General features: G+C 36.5%; 1 protein-coding gene across 1 annotated transcript in view; it reads left to right on the forward strand.

The window, feature by feature from the left end:
• LOC107674975 (neuron navigator 2-like) overlaps window positions 1-16,463 on the forward strand; it is an 80,469-nt gene that overhangs the window by 32,616 nt on the left and 31,390 nt on the right. The window contains exon 12 of the mRNA XM_016469143.1: window positions 487-609. Within this exon, the coding sequence (XP_016324629.1) occupies window positions 487-609 (123 nt within the window). The remainder of the gene's footprint in view (window positions 1-486; window positions 610-16,463) is intronic.

Below are 16,463 nucleotides of genomic sequence, written 5' to 3' on the forward strand. Positions count from 1 at the left end.
TATGTGTATGTGTGTGTGTGTGTGTGTGTGTCTGTATATGTATGTATGTTATTTATGTAAATACATCAAATAAAAAGTCTTTCCTGTACAACCCATGGCAAGATGTTCTAAAATTATCACACTTCTCTACTTAGGTAGAGAAACAGGTTTTTCCTGTGGGCTGATTTCTTGAGACATTGACAAACGTTTGTCTTTACTCTGTTTGTAGACATAACTGAATTCATTTGTTATGAATGTGAACGTGCAGACACAACATGCCGTCAAAGGAGCCGGACAATTATAGATCATAGAACATCAAACGGCGGCATCATCATGTAAAATATTTAATTTTGTTAATGCGTCTCGCTATGTATTTAACTGTAGCGTTTCACAAGACAGCCTGTTTATGCTCCATTTACAGAAACGACACCGTGTTAGACTTACAATTGCGTCTTGTTTGTATCTTGTATGCTGAACTAGCATCTGTGTGTGTGCGTGTGTCTGCAGATACATGACGGACGGAGGTCTCAACCTGTACTCCAGGAGAGTAAACCGGGTCTCAGATGGAATGAACAGCGTGAGAGGGACCATTCACCACTTTAATCCCAAGAGTCAAGATGACACTGATAGGTAGGACTTAACCTTTCACCTTTGCGTTACCTGCACTAACTCACCTTGTAGACTCTCATTTGTAATGTTTTTTGATTCTGATGATCAGTAGTCCTGCATGTTGTTGATCCTCACAGACTGTTCGGTAGTCAAACCGTTTCAGATGGGCTACAAAGCGTTTCAGATGGGCTACTTTATGGGCTATGAGTTACTTTTGTTTCCTCACAAAGGAAGAGAGTGGTCATTGTCTTCGTCAGTGCCAAAGGCAACTGCTAATGGATCTGTTTAGACATACATCCACTTCTTTATGCGTGTGTTCTCACGTTCGGTGTGCCTGCAGGCCCTGCGGCTGTTTAACGTCCCACATCCCTCGCCATTTGCGCTTTGTCTTCTCAAACGCAACAACAATCTGTGTGAACATGTAAAACTGTCTGTGTTTTTTACTAAACACACTCTGAACTGACAGCAGTCGACATATTTATTGTTAAAAACGTCTCATGTCTCATGAGCTGTGAGCTGTGAGCAAATCTACTGTATATATTGAATAATATGTGTCAAATAATATTCTTTGACTTTTCTTACTGTGGGGAAGCATCCCAGCCAGAAATTACAATAGTTTACTTTAAATTAAATGGAAATTAAATTAAAAACAATTTATTTTATACCAAAATGCCAATAATGCCCAAAAAAAAAAAAAACAAAGAAAACTTAACGTGTGACTTAATTATAAACAAGCACAAAATACTCTTATTTTATTTTGACTCTTATTTTGAAATGTCTATACTATTGCGGGCTGATCCTTCAGATGAGAGATAAAATAGGCATTTTTACAACTGATTAAAACACCATATAAAGGTCATAAAGTAGACATTGTCATAATTCATCAACTCAAGTTCATAAGCAATCGCTTGGCATAAATATGACTTTTTTCATTCTGTAGAGCGTGAAAGAAAATGTTTTGAAAAATGTCCATACAATGAAAGTCAATGGAGTCCCATGTTGCCGGGTTCTGGATTAAAAATCCCACTTATTTTTTCCATAGAGAATTTATAGTTTAAGATAACTTATAAATCTTTAAAAACAGACCAACTGTGAGCTACAAGATTGTTAATCGATGGTATATGGTTTTGTTGAAGCCATCAGCCTGAATTATTTCAACTTATTTTTTAAATGATCATGTTTAACAGTGGGATTCCTGGTGAAAAACTACATTACATTTTGATTCAAATCAAAGTTTGTAATGTTGTGGTTCACCTCATAGCTGGTTGCTTTGGTTAATGGCTTTCCACTTTCCAAGACTTTAAAAAAACCCTATGGGAAAAATGAATGGGAAAAATACTTCCGTAACCAAGGTGGCATAAAAAGTGGTTTGAAACAATATGAGGACATTTTTGGGTGAACTATCCCTTCAAATGTTGCTTTCAAAAGTGAACTCTGAGAGAGAGTTCCTGCAAAGTCGACCAGACTTAGTCTATAATTAAAACTCTGACTCATGAAGACTAAACTTGCCTATATCCTTGATGAAGTCAGTGCAGAACATCTCACAGATAAAGACTTTAAAAAAAACCCTATGGGAAAAATGAATGGGAAAAATACTTCCGTAACCAAGGTGGCATAAAAAGTGGTTTGGAACAATATGAGGACATTTTTGGGTGAACTATCCCTTCAAATGTTGCTTTCAAAAGTGACCTCTGAGAGTCCTGTCCTGCAAAGTCGACCAGACTTAGTCTATAATTAAAACTCTGACTCATGAAGACTAAACTTGCCTATATCCTTGATGAAGTCAGTGCAGAACATCTCACAGATAAAATGGCAGTCGATCAAAATGTTGGCAGAAAATAAGGAAAGCCAGACAGATGACCTACAGACAAGGTTTGTAAGATCCACTGTTCTCCAAATAAGGTCATTTTCTTGAGCCCAGCCAGGTGTTTTTGCAGGATTCTGTGCCCAATACCTGTCAAGATATCATCTTAGTGCCCAGATTGATACAGATGAAGGAGGGATGATCTAAGACCTCGTGAAATGTTGCTCGGGGGCAGGAATGGTGAGAATCCAATGGGAATTCCTTTCCTGTCTTCTTTCTTACTGGAAATGCTTGATGTCATGTATAATTTAGTGGATTCTTTCTCCAACGGTGTAAAAAAGACTTAGGTGTTTTCGCTTACGTTATTTTGACTTGCTTTGTCATCAAATCTGCCAAAACAAAGTCCAAGTCGGTGAAGAAAGATGAGGCGGTGCGGACTTTAGTGATGCATCCTTCTAAAAGAGCCACTTCAATTCCATCGAGAAGGGAGCCATGATGGTTTTGGAGTTGGATGGTGTGGATGCTGTATAAGATTATTTTGATTCATTTGTACTGTACTGTAAATTTGGTCAAGACTGCTGTGATCAGATCACAAGCCAAGCTCTCGCTTTGATGGTCTGGTGATCCGTTTCAGCTGATGTTTCAGACGAACCATCAGGGTTTATCCTGTTTTGCTTTGACTAGATTTGTCTTGCAGATAATAAATTAAATTTCCTAGATATTTTGATATGATTAGTTTAACTAGGGATACACATTATATCGGTACCATATTGGTTATTGGCCAATATTAGTGTCTGTAATTTAATTCTTTTTTTTATAAATTATAAACAAATATTTATTAACAATTATTTAATTTTTATGTATTTTATTTTAATTTATTTATTTTATTCCTTTTGAGTACATTTACTATTAATACATAAAATATTTTTTTAATTTTTTTAAAGTAATTTAATGTATTGGTCAAGATTGGATATTTAATTATCATTTTTACATTTAGATTACATTAGCCGTCATCAAATGCTCACTTAAAATTCATCTTAAAAAAAACTCCAGACATTTAACAATACTTTTAAAAGTATTGAAATTTCAAAATGAATGTTAATTTTCATAATGTACATTACAAATTTCACTTTTAATATGCCTAAATTCACTTTTAAAATGAAAAAATGGAAGGTAAACCAGGGGGTGATTCATTTCTATACCCACTGTAACTGGTCCCATTTGAGGTCTATTGATCTGCTTGCATATATACATATTGTATATGTCAAACCTTTTTTTGCATTAAAGGAAATAGGACCGCCTCCTTTGTATATACTTTTGCATAGAAATACAGACACACCCTCAAAAATGACAGTCGTCTCAAGCATGTGGTGTCTGAATCCCCGTGTAGTTTTCCTGCCGGTGGAGGGATGTCCGTTTTTCAGGTCCGTGATGACTGCTACATTGTGTTTGACTGTGTAATTTGGCCAAGGTAGTTCAAACACGGCTCTGAAATGGGATCGGGGCGTCTCGCCCTGAAGAAAGGGGCTTAGGGACCAAGTCTGGACTGAAAGCAGAGACCTGGTCAAATCCACACCCACACACAGAGGAAATGTGCCATATTGCACTCTCTCATCTGTGGGTCAGTTGGTTTCTGTCCTTCTATTCAATGCATATGAATGCCTTTGGTGTGAGGCATTTAGTCAGATCAGTTTACATTACTGTTCTTCGAGGACTTCTGTATGTAAATAACCTGTATGTTATGATTGTCTAACCTCTGTCTTCCAGCATACTTTACACTTTAAGTTGCTGAATACTGAATATGTGTTCATTTGTAGATTATTTGTTAATTGTGTCGTGGTTGTGATGTCAAACTAAAATATTTAATATTTTAATATTTAAGTAGTAGTAGTAGTAGTAGTAGTAGTACCTTTTATTATCCCCTTGAGGAAATTCTGTTTCGGTGGGTTTCAACATGCGTTTTTTTTACATAGTCAAACAATACAACATAACAACAGATACCAAACAATAGCAACAAAATCTAAATCTTTCATTTAGGCATTTCACCTAAATATTTATATTCAATGCAAAGTACAGAAAAAAAATCTAGTCTAAAAGAAAACACCAAATGAAGATGAGGAAGAATTAAAAACAAAAAAACATTTCTATAGACCAGTAAAATAAACAGCAGTGTTTATCTGTATATATTTTACAGAAACATTTTAATGTATGGAAAATGGCAGACAGACACTTTTTGGAGAGATGACAAAAGCAGTTTGAACTGATTCACAGAAATTAATTTAGCTACTTGCAGAACTAAATCATCTGAAATGTATTGTGCCTATTCAGTATATTACACATTAAAATCATCACAAATATATTTTGTGAATCCCTAGACAATACCATTATGATTTCTGAATGAGATTTTTGTAGCTAAGATGTACTGAGGAGGGAGCTTTGCGTGTGAGTAGGCCTATGTATTACATAAGAGCAAGAAAAATGATATGTCCCCTTTAAGCAGGATTTGATTTATGACTTACATTGCAACCTTAGAATATTTTTCCAAAGGCGTTTTACATGGAATTAAATGTGCTACTTTTCTTTTCCTCTCATTGTTTTTAGGTGTCAAAATAATTGAGTCTTGTGCTGATTTCTTTAGAAAGCAGTTTTGTGTTGTGTCCGTGTCTGCCAGTGTTATTTGGCTGTTGATAAATGAATATTTCTGCCTGTAGGATTTGACTGGAAGTCTGCGGGGCTACAAGACCCTCAGTCTACACAAATGTGCTCTCCACCAGGAGAAAGACAGAAAAAGAGAGATGAGCTGGCAACTTGCCTTCTTGCCAACAAGCGTTATTATTCATGATAGCCCAGCAGGTACAGTCATTAAGTGCATGGGAGGGCTGAAAAAAAATCTCTCTCCACTTTCACGCTTCTCTCGCACCCCCGGCCCCTCACCACACACGCACCACACTCGGCAGTAAGAGCGCAGTGGCAATAGTGTTATGGCTGAGACTGATTAGGATCTTTGATAGTGCCGATGTGTCTGGTTCACAGGGATCTGATATGTGTCCCTGTGATCAGCTGTAACTGTACAGTGCCAGATAGATATGGATGACGAGAGACCGAGACTGATTACTTGAGACTGATCACTTTGGACATGACAGACTGATCTAAGGCTCATACGAGGCGGTAAAGTAAGCATGCTATTGAGGATGACAGCTGAAGTGTTTTTGTATTTGTGTGTAAGTGTGTGTGCATTTATTATAGTTGTGTGTGCCCAGTAACTATATCCGATTTATTTTGGCTGCTCTTGAACACTTCTGATCAAGTGTTAACATAGCTGTTTGTTATATCAGATTTTAATTTTACTTTTGTTTTGTTTTTGTTGTGAGTTTATTTTATAATGATAGATTTTATTTTATATTAGATAGATGATTGTGAGCTTGCAGAAGTGGGGATTGAACGGACTAAATGATTGGAGAAGAGCTGTATACATCACCATTATGAGGTCAAACATTTAAAAAAAAAAAACATGCACAGATCAATTGTTTACAACCTATAAAAATCTATAAATCTATAATAAATATGCATTTAGAAAATAAATAGGGTTAATGTTCTAGCAACATCAAGTAATTGCATGTATTAACACATTATTTATGACAGGCCTAAATTTGTCATATTTCACATTTACATTTGCAAATAGCCATTGAAACTTGCTGGTCTATTATTGGTAAGTTTGTAACATGAGTGAATGAAACCCAGACAGTCATTTAAGTCTGCCAGCAGAATTCCAGCACAAAGGGAGAAGCGGCCTCGGTCTATTGTCATCTGTTATGCTTAGTCATTAACCCCATCCATCGCCAAAACTGCAATGAGTGCAAGTCTGGTTCTTTCACCTTAAGCCCTCAGGACAGACTCAATGACAGCATGTGAAGCTTTCTTCGCTTTTAAGCTGCTTAAGCTGCCACCCGTGCAATTATTTTTTTATTGTCGTGTTGAGGCAAGACATTTGGAAACATAATATTTCGGGTTTATTTGTTGTTTCAGTGTGAATAAAGGATGCAAAAGAACATCCGTCCATTTGCCCTTGACACGTCTGGTATTGATGGAGAAAGCGATATGAAGAGAGAACTGCTTCCTCTGTGGTTTAGGACAGGTGAACATGGGCTCTGAGGGGGGCTTTGTAATCACAGCAGTGCGAACCGCTCTCCAAATAGTTAAATGGATGGGACATGAAAAAGAGAGAACTCTTATCTGACATCGGAGGAAACAGCTACTTCCTTTACCGCAGTCTATACATACAATGCATGACTGGCAACCAATGCTCAGTGGTTTCTCATCCGATGGAGACGCAAGTTTCTGGATGGTACCATTGAAATTAAGTAAAAGTTGCTTGTTCTTAAAGGAATAGTTCACCCAAAAATGAAAAATTGCTCAAAACCCTCAGGCCAATCAAGATGTAGTTTGTTTCTTCATCTGAACAGATTTGGAGAAATTTAGTATTACATCACTTGCTCACCAATGGGTGCAGTCAGAATGAAAGTCCAAACAGCTTTAAAAAAAAAAATGCTTTCTCCAGTAAAATAATGCTTTCTCCAGTCCCCTGTTGTTACACACCAAAATCCACTGACATACTTGTTTAGATCTGTTTTGGACTGTTTTCAATTGTAAATGTTGCTTGATCTGTGCATATTTCTCTCCTGATTCAGACAAGACAACTTTTTTTACTGGAGAAAGTAACATTTTGGATAGAGGACTCATATTTTAGCCACTGGTTTGAAGTTAAAAACATCTTACTTATGGATTTGTTTATTACAAACATGCAACTTTTCACTTCACAAGATGTGAATTGATGGACTGGAGTCATGTGGATTACATGTGGATTATTATGATGTTTTTATCAGCTGTTAGAACCCTCATTCTGACGGCACCCATTCACTGCTGAGGATTCATTGGTGAGCAACTGATATAATGCTAAATTTCTCCAAATCTGCTACAATAAAGAAAATAACTTAACTACATCTTGGATGGATGGCCTAAGGGTGAGTAAATGTTTAGCAGTTTTTCATTTTGGGTGATCTATTTCTTTAAATGAAAACTCTGAGAACTCATAAGTATACTGAGCTGTGTTTTATTTGGGTCTCAACTTTCTCTCAAATTGTTTCTTTTCCCATATTCCTTCCTAGAATTATTTTGTGATGTTGAGATTTCTCTAAACTCTAGAGGAGACATGTGAGATCTTTCTTCCAGAAAAACATCTCAAACTCATCTTAGAAAATCAAGTGAGATATTAAAAGATACCATTTGTGATTTTTCTTTCAATTGGCAACATCAGTCTTGGCTCGTCTGCATGACTTTTTTTGAACGAGAGAAGTTTTGTAGCTTGGTAGATTCTGAAATTGTTCACGTGGACAATGTGATTGTTTTTGTGGGGAGGAATCGCACCTTCAACAGTGCTAAATGGATGCTTGAGACAATGATCTTAATCACTCGGCACGGCCATCACACCCAGTGGCTTATTCACATGCAAATGTGGTCGGAGAACAGGACGTAGGAGATGGAGGGACAGAAAAGAAAAGAAACAGAGAGACTGAAAGACAGAGGGAGGAGGATATCCATCAACACACGGGATCCCCATCCCCCATACTACCCTGTGTGTGTGTGAGAGAGAGGGAGGAAGAATTAGTCATATAAATGGATTCTGTATGCAGTGATGGGGAGTAACTGACTAAAAGTAGCAATGATACTCATTTAAGTAGCATTTTTCAGTAGCAGGACAGTAGCAAAGTTGTTTTCAAAATAATCTATCTATCTGTCTATCTATCTATCTATCTATCTATCTATCTATCTATCTATCTATCTATCTCAGTTTAGCTAATACTTGAAAAGGGAAACTTAACTGTAGTTTTACTAAAATTATTAACTTGTAGCTTAACAAACTATAGTATGTACAGTCTATGTTATGATGATCTTATTTATTTTGTTTTTGTGAAGTTATTTCATAGGAGATTTTATTCTGTGCAAAATGTACAGTTTTTGTCTACCAGCATGCATTGTCGCTGTGTGTATTCTGTGTGAGTGGAAGTCAGAGACAGAAAAAAGCGAGAAAAATAGAGAGTTTGTGTTGTTTCAGTGTGGCATGTGTATTTGCAACAAAAGAACACAGAAGCAAAAATAGTGGGATGGAAACACAGGAAGGAAAGAGAACAATAGAGAAATAGTCAGTGTCCTGGTGGCGCCAACAGACCCATTTTAGCTACAATGAAGCTCTTCTTTGACTGTATTTATCTTATGTAAATGATTTTTTTGCCATATTTATGAAGTGAGAACTGTACTACTTTTTCTACACACTTTTTTCCCTCCAACCTTGTTGTTTGCAAAGGCTATTGTCAGTAACTCTGCCCACTATTAGTCATGCAATTTACACTTAATACAAATAGCATATTACTTATGTTTAATCTCAGTGTAAATACACTAGCATCCAAAAGAGACAGCAAACCATTTATAATGTTACTAAATAATTCTATTTCAAATAAATGCTGTTCTTTTGAAGTTTCAGAGAGTTTCTTTAATCAGAGAATCCTGAAAAAAAAGTTTCAAAGTTTCTATAAAAGTATTAAGCAGCACAACTGTTTTCATAGATAACATAGATAATAATAATATGTTTCTTGAGCATCAAATTAGAATGATTTCTGAAGGATCATGTGACACTGAAGACTGGAGAAATGGCTGCGGAAAATTCAGCTTTGCCATCACCAGATTAAATTCCGTTTAAAAATATATTTAAAAAAAGAAGTGTTACTTTCAATGTAAATATTTACAATAATGGTGTTGTAGTATACTGTATTGTGATTGGTTTTTATCACACATTGCGTTTCAAGCACCTTTCTGTAGGAAATGCAAGTCTAGTGTGTTGTGGTAAGGTGCCTATATTTGCTTTGTACGTTTAACCATTTTTTCCTTATTCAAAACAATGCAAATCATGCTCTGTGGTTCCCTGGAAAACCAACACTAACACAACAACCAATGTGTGAGACCTGAAAAGTTGTCGTCTTTGTGATATTTGTTTGTTTAAATCATGTTGAAGAAGATGAAGGAGAGAGAGAATGTGAAAGAACTACTCTGAATTCCTCACGCTCACTAGCAGCTCTATCATTACAAACGTCTGGCGGCAAAGGTTTGGGAACAAGGGCTGGAATCTCTCTCTCTCTTTCTTTCTGCCACTGTGTTATTTTACAAAGTCACACACTCAAAACTGCTCTATGAAGACAGAAACCTCTGGTCACGCTGTATATATACATTCCTGAAGATTTTTAGACATCTATTTGCACTTTCAATGGTTTTAACGCTTACAAGACTAGCGGCTACCTCTGTTTTTATGAATTTGTGTATACAAAAACATCTCAGACGCTACATATATAAGGCCTTGTTTGCCCATAAAGTTTTGTGCCAGTGTTTGAGGCCAAAAACACCGTTTGCTGTTTTGGTAAACGCAACAAAATTGCATCTTATGTCAGTTAGCAGGATCGTCTACTAAGGATTAAGGCAGCTTGATCTTTAACTATGGGATGTGACCCTTAAAAAACTTCTGTAAACAACAGGGCATGAGAACGTGAAGCATTGTGGAATGAACTAATTGGCCAGGTTTGGTGAAGTCTGTAGGTTAGTCACTTACTGACTTTACGTAACTTTAGCCACAAGCTAGCTGTACGCTAAACCCCAGACAGACAGAACTGTAAAGCAAAAATGGATTCCCACACTCGTATCACGGTGGACTGTGCTTCCAAGCTGTAAAAACACACTTAAGCCATAACTTATCACAGAAGTTGGTATGCTTAAGAAGATTAGTCCTTCACAGACCTACACATACACACGTGCACACACACTTATTACTTACACACAAACACGTTTCATGTAGGAACTTGCCTTGCCTTAAACCTGTAAGGTCACCTGGCATTTACGACGCAACACAGATGTCCAGATCTAACTCATGTGAAGATGGTGACTGTCAAACCTGTCCTGCTGAGAGGATAGACAAACTTTCAGAAACATGTTTGCTTATTTCTTCAACATGTTGTTCATTTTGTTATTGCTAGCTAAAACTGTTAAAGGGGTCATATGGTGCGATTTAAATTTTTCCTTTCTCTTTGGAGTGTTACAAGCTCTTGGTGCATAAAGAAGATCTGTAAAGTTGCAAAGACTAAAGTCTCAAATCCAAAGAGATATTCTTTATAAAAGTTCAGAGTCAGCCACACCTACCTAAAACGCAGACCGATGAGCTTTGTAAAAATCGTCGCGTTTCAAAAAGGCGGGGCATAGAGGAGAAACAATAATGTACAGTATGTGGAAAATAATGTGTTTTTTTAACTTTAAACCGCATAAACACATTTCATTACACCAAATACACCAAATAATGTTCTTTTTAGCAGCATCATATGACCCCTTTAAACATCATCTTCTGTAATCGAAATAAAGCAGAAATAAAATATAAACATATGTAATTGGACAAACTTTTAAAAAACTTAAATGAACATTAAAATGTTGCCTTTTCAACTAACTGAAATAAGTTTAAGTATGAAAATTAGTAAAACTGAAATCTAAAAATAAATTAAAGCTGTATAGATATAATTAAAAAAAAATTAAATGACAAATGCACATAGCAAAGTTACTAAAACTCAAAAATTAAAAAGAAAATTGAAAATATAAAAATAAATGCTTATTCAAAATATCAGTAAGTACTATAATCAGGGCTTGAATTGAGGGGGGATGCAGGGGGGTGGCATCCCCCTGGTTGAAAAAAATGACAAAAAGCATCCCCTCAGTAAAACCACCATCCCCCCTTACCATCCCCTTTGGATTAATAATGTGTATTATGTAAAACTTATGCAAATGAAATGTTAAAATGATCTACTTAAGATAATTCATGAATAACTGCGATTGGCCAATCAGAACTCGGTTCTGTAACAAGCCGCGCACATGCGGAAACACGTTTTCGTAATTTTTCGTGCAAAATGGTTCAAGCGCAACTTTTGAATTTCTTTCAAAAGAAGACAACAGAAAAGGTATGATTTTTCTTTCATTATAGTTTAAAAACATTCCCCTGACATAATGTTATTGTGCTGTATGTGTAACTGTGAGGGATTGAGAGATGATAGGAGAGCTGACATTATCGAGTCATCGACCAAACCAAACAAAAACACGTCTTGAGAGTCCAAAAGCATTCACTGCGCGATGAAGCCTATTAGAATACAAGTAAAATAACCTTATAATTCAAGCAATTAAAGAAAAAATAACCCATGTATGAGTTTTTATGTCTTTATATTCATTGCACAAGCAATGTACTTTTCTGAATATCAGTAGGCCTACATGCACGAGCACAAATGTGCTATTAATTTTATAAAACATAGTATTTAGTGCATAGTAACACGGTGTTTAGTTCCTTGAATGAATCAGTTTTTGAACGAATCAAGTGAGCCAGTGATTCAACGGCCCATTCAGATGGACACTTTCCCTGCGTCCCAATGTGCATACTATCCAGCCTGTCTGCCCTAAATAGAATTGAAAATGACTAATATCACAGAATTTAGGATGGATAGTATGCACATTGGGACGCAGGCTTGTTACGTTTCTAATTGAATCAGCCGTTTTGAACGAGGCGTTTGATTTGAACGATTCAATAAATCATTTATCAAAACAAGGGCTTGCTGCCACCTACTGGTGGTTTTATTGTCATCATTATTTATCCATGACCAGGCCTAAACCAGACAAGGTTTCAACACAAAAGCACATTTAGCAAAATATTGTTTAATTATCAATATTGACCAAAATTCTTCCATTTCAGGCCCAAGAAGGAGAAAAAAAAGCTTATAAATAATAGTTCAATTAATAAGGCAAATTTTTCATTAAATAAAAACCTTTTTAAAAATTAGACAAATTTTGTAATCATTATGTAACATTAGCTACAGGACCCACAACAAAACAACATTGTACGGACATTTTGTTTTTTTTAAATACCATTATGTTTTGTTCCATATTTTCACATATACAGTATTATATGGTCCTTAGATATATTTCTATTAGCATTGGCCATTAAAATACATTTGCTGAGCACTTCTATTCACATTAATTTAATAGATCAGTTGTTTGTGTTTATTTTACTAAGGAGAAACTTCTGACACAAAGCTGATGCTTTAGGTTGATCTGTGAACTATAAACACTTGATGTTAGCAGGTTTTTCGACCACTTGAAAACCCAATTTGCTTTGAAGCTTTAGCTCATTACACATGAATAATTCAACTTAATTAACATCTTGACATTCTTTCTAATCCAGCTCTGTTCTGAGACCAGTTTATAGAGTCAACACCCATCTCCTTTTGAAGTTCTGCCGGGTTTAAAGACTCCTTTGTGATCAGATTACCATTCCCTCGGTTGGTAAAGCTGCTCCCCTCAGCTTGTGGTTGGCTGCTGGGTTTGTGTGTATGTGTGTGTGCGTGTGCGTGTGCGTGTGTGTGTGTGTTTGGGGAGAATCGGTCTCTCTCTCAGAGCAGTGAAAGGCAGAGCGAGGGAAGGAGTGCAGTGAGCTTTACTCATGAAGCTGCCTGCCACCCAGCCAAACTTTAGCGGCCTCTCGCTGGCTGTCCCAGGATCAGGTTTTTGCCAGGGAATTCTGCAGCCCGGCTCCGACACTCTGAGGTAGAGAGGAGGAATTTTCTTTGTTTGAGGATTTATGAGGTGGAAAGTTACTTTGCCACGTGGGACTGTTTTTGTGTGAGTGCCAGAGTGTGAAAGAGAAAGGTGTGTGGTGACACCACTTTACTGATCTTACATTGATTTTTAAAAGTATTAGAATTAAAAATAAATGTTTAATACATTATATACAAAATATTTTTTGAAATTAATACAAACAGTTGTGGTTAGAAAATAAAAACAAATTGTAGATAACGATTAAACGTGAAATTTAATAGTGTTAATATCTTGCAGCTGTTTTGTTTCTAATGTATATTTATTTTATTGAAAAAAAAAAAAAGAATGCAGTGATTAAGGATTGGATTTTTGGAGCAAATGTCTAAGATAATGATTGTCCTATTGCCTATTTACACAGTATACTCAAAAATTACACCTTTGACCATTTGATCCACATTTTAGGGTGTAATTTGTGCATTCTATAACAGTTTATGAGGACTGTGATTGTTCTCAGTTTTGGTACATGTGTGTCAAGAAACATCTTCCTTGCTCTTTGCTACTGACAAGTTCAAAATTTTGCACACTGTCACAGCTTTGTCTGTATTACTTTATTTGAATACACTACTGTTCGAAAGTTTAAAGTCAGTAAGATTTTTTAAAAAGAAACTGCATTTTATTCAGCATTAAATTGATTAAAAGTGACAGTAAAGACATTTATAATGTTACCAAACATTTCTGTTTCAAATAATTACTCTTCTTTTGAACTTTCTATTCATCAAAGAATCCTGAAAAAAGGTATTATGGTTTCCACAAAAATACTAAGCAGCACAACTGTTTTCAACATTGATAATCATAAGAAATCAGTATATTAGTCTGAAGGATCGTGTGACACTGAAGACTGGAGTAATGGCTGCTGAAAATTCAGCTTTGCCATTAAAAGAATAAATTACATTTTTAAATATATTCACATAAAAAACAGCTATTTTAAATTGTAATAATATTTTACATTTACTGTTTTTGCTGTATTTTTGATTAGATAAATGCAGCCTTTGTGAGCATAAGATCTTTCAAAAATATTAGAAATCCTACCAACCCCAAACTTTTGAACAGTAGTGTAACTGTATGTCATTTCCCAACTTTTAAAACCATAGTCGCCACCACCACAACACAGACGTTTTTTTTTTTTTTTATCAAAGCAACAAGCTTGTCAATGACCTGTGCACTTTTTTTCTTGCTGTTCCTGGTTAAAGTACCTTTCCTGATCTCCTACAATGCCTGGCAGCAGGGCTGGGGTTGCTGTAGAGATGGGTATCCTTGCAGAAATAATTGATAGGCCACCCAAAGCAAGCAGGACGGGGCAGTGTGTGCAGTCGATCTGTAGCTCACAACTCCATGCTGCTATTTTAATAACAGGTCTTTAGCAAAAAAAAACAATTTCCTGCCCTTTGGATCAACCCCCATATATGCTTTTAATTCTTCGGAGCTTGACACAAATCTAATGTCCCAGATGGGAGAGGGAGCGGGGGCCGGGGCCACTATTTCTGCATGCACGTGTTTGACTACGGCTGGGTAGATGACAGGTTGTTTTGGGACGGTTTGTGTTTGGTCTTGTCACACCTGTGTCTTCTGTCACTGATAATTAATTACATTTGCTGATTCATAATATTAGCTTAAAAGTATTAGTGAATGTCGTCAATGTTGGTGGTGAGAGATTGTGGGTGGAAGAAGAAAGCAGGTGAGACAGAGAGCGTTTCTACCGTTTTATTCAAAGCATCTCAGACGGGTGTCTGTTTATATGGAGATTTGACTGTATGATTTGCCTTTTTAATTGTTTCACCTAGACTGCAATGGGAATCTTCACAACTGAAGACTTTAGTTTAAATCGATAGACCCAAAAACATAAAGGGTTAGTTCACCCAAAAATGAAAATTACCCCATGATTTACTCAACCTCAAGCCATCCTAGGTGTATAAGGCTTTCTTCTTTCAGACGAATACAATCAGAGTTATATTAAAAAATGTCCTGGCTCTTCCAAGCTTTATAATGGCAGTGAATGGGTGTTGATATTTTGAAGTAAAATAGAGTGCATCCATCCATCATAGAAAGTACTCCACACGGCTCCAGGGGGTTCATAAAGGCCTCTGAAGTGAAGTGATGTGTTTGTGTAAGAAAAAAATCCATATTTAAAAATTATAAACCGTAAACTCTAGCTTCCGCTAACTCATACACACGTTTACGAGAGAGTTGCGTTCCAGTGGATGGCATAGGTGTAGCATAAGCTCCGGTGAGAAGTGATGAACATGGAAGCGCAGAGGAGAGAGCAAAACAAAACACCGGTGACAAATTCGAAGTACAAAGCGAGGATTTGTAAAGAAATATGTCGGAGGATTTTGATATAAGCCGAGAGGAGACTGGTTTTCCTTTGCTGTGAACAAAACTTGGTTCTTGAGAGACTAGCATATTCTCGCTAGAGCTTGCGCTACACCTACGTCCTACGTCATCCACTGAAACGCCACTCTCTCATGAACATGTGTATGAAAGTTAGCGGATGCTAGAGATTACGGATCAAATGTAAGTCGTGATTCACATTTAATCTTCATTTCCAGTAAGCTGTGATCGCTGAGTCGGCAATTTGAACTCAAGAACTGAATCAGTTGTGAACAAATCATTCAGAATGGTTTGTGCATTGGCTTCAGAAGACCTGGTAAACAAACTTTTTGCAAGATTTTGCATTTTTTTTTCTTTCTTCCCTTTTTTTTTCTTCTTTTTTTAGGCTCGAAATAGTGATGTCACATGTCACAACTCAGATTTGCAGTAATACCAAATTCTGCAATCAAAACTCCGAAAACACAAAAATGCTCTTTAAATTCCTCCAAATACCAAATTATCTGATGTTAATCACATTAATTTAATGTCTCTGTTCTCTTATTGTATGTCAACAGTTGTTTCATTTTAAGTGAGAACTCATGTGTAACACCCCTGTGGACTGTTTGTTGTGGTTTCTTCCCCTTTTGTTGGTTTAGCCCGTATAATCATTAGTTAATCACCTCATTGTGCTCACCTGTCTGCCCCTCATTATCTGCACTATATCTGTTCCTGTCTCTGAGATTTGAGTTTGTCGGTTATTGTGAATGTTACCCCGAGTGTGTGTGTCTCATCTACCCGAATCTGCCTTGTTGTCTCTACATTAAATATCCTTATTTGAATCCTTGTAGTCCTCGTCATCCTGCCTGCCCTTTTTGTAGTTTTAAATAATGATTTAATGATTTGATATTTATATGCTGCCGTCACGGCTATAATGCTTCTCCAACGAGCCACTTCTTCTTCGGCTTTTGCCGTGGTACTGCGGGTTACACCAGCAACATGCCCGTGGACACTGCTGACTAGCGGTTTGCATGTGTACTGCACG

This window comes from Sinocyclocheilus anshuiensis, unplaced genomic scaffold (assembly GCF_001515605.1).
Source record: "Sinocyclocheilus anshuiensis isolate Anshui unplaced genomic scaffold, SAMN03320099.WGS_v1.1 scaffold1065, whole genome shotgun sequence".
NCBI lineage: Eukaryota > Metazoa > Chordata > Actinopteri > Cypriniformes > Cyprinidae > Sinocyclocheilus > Sinocyclocheilus anshuiensis.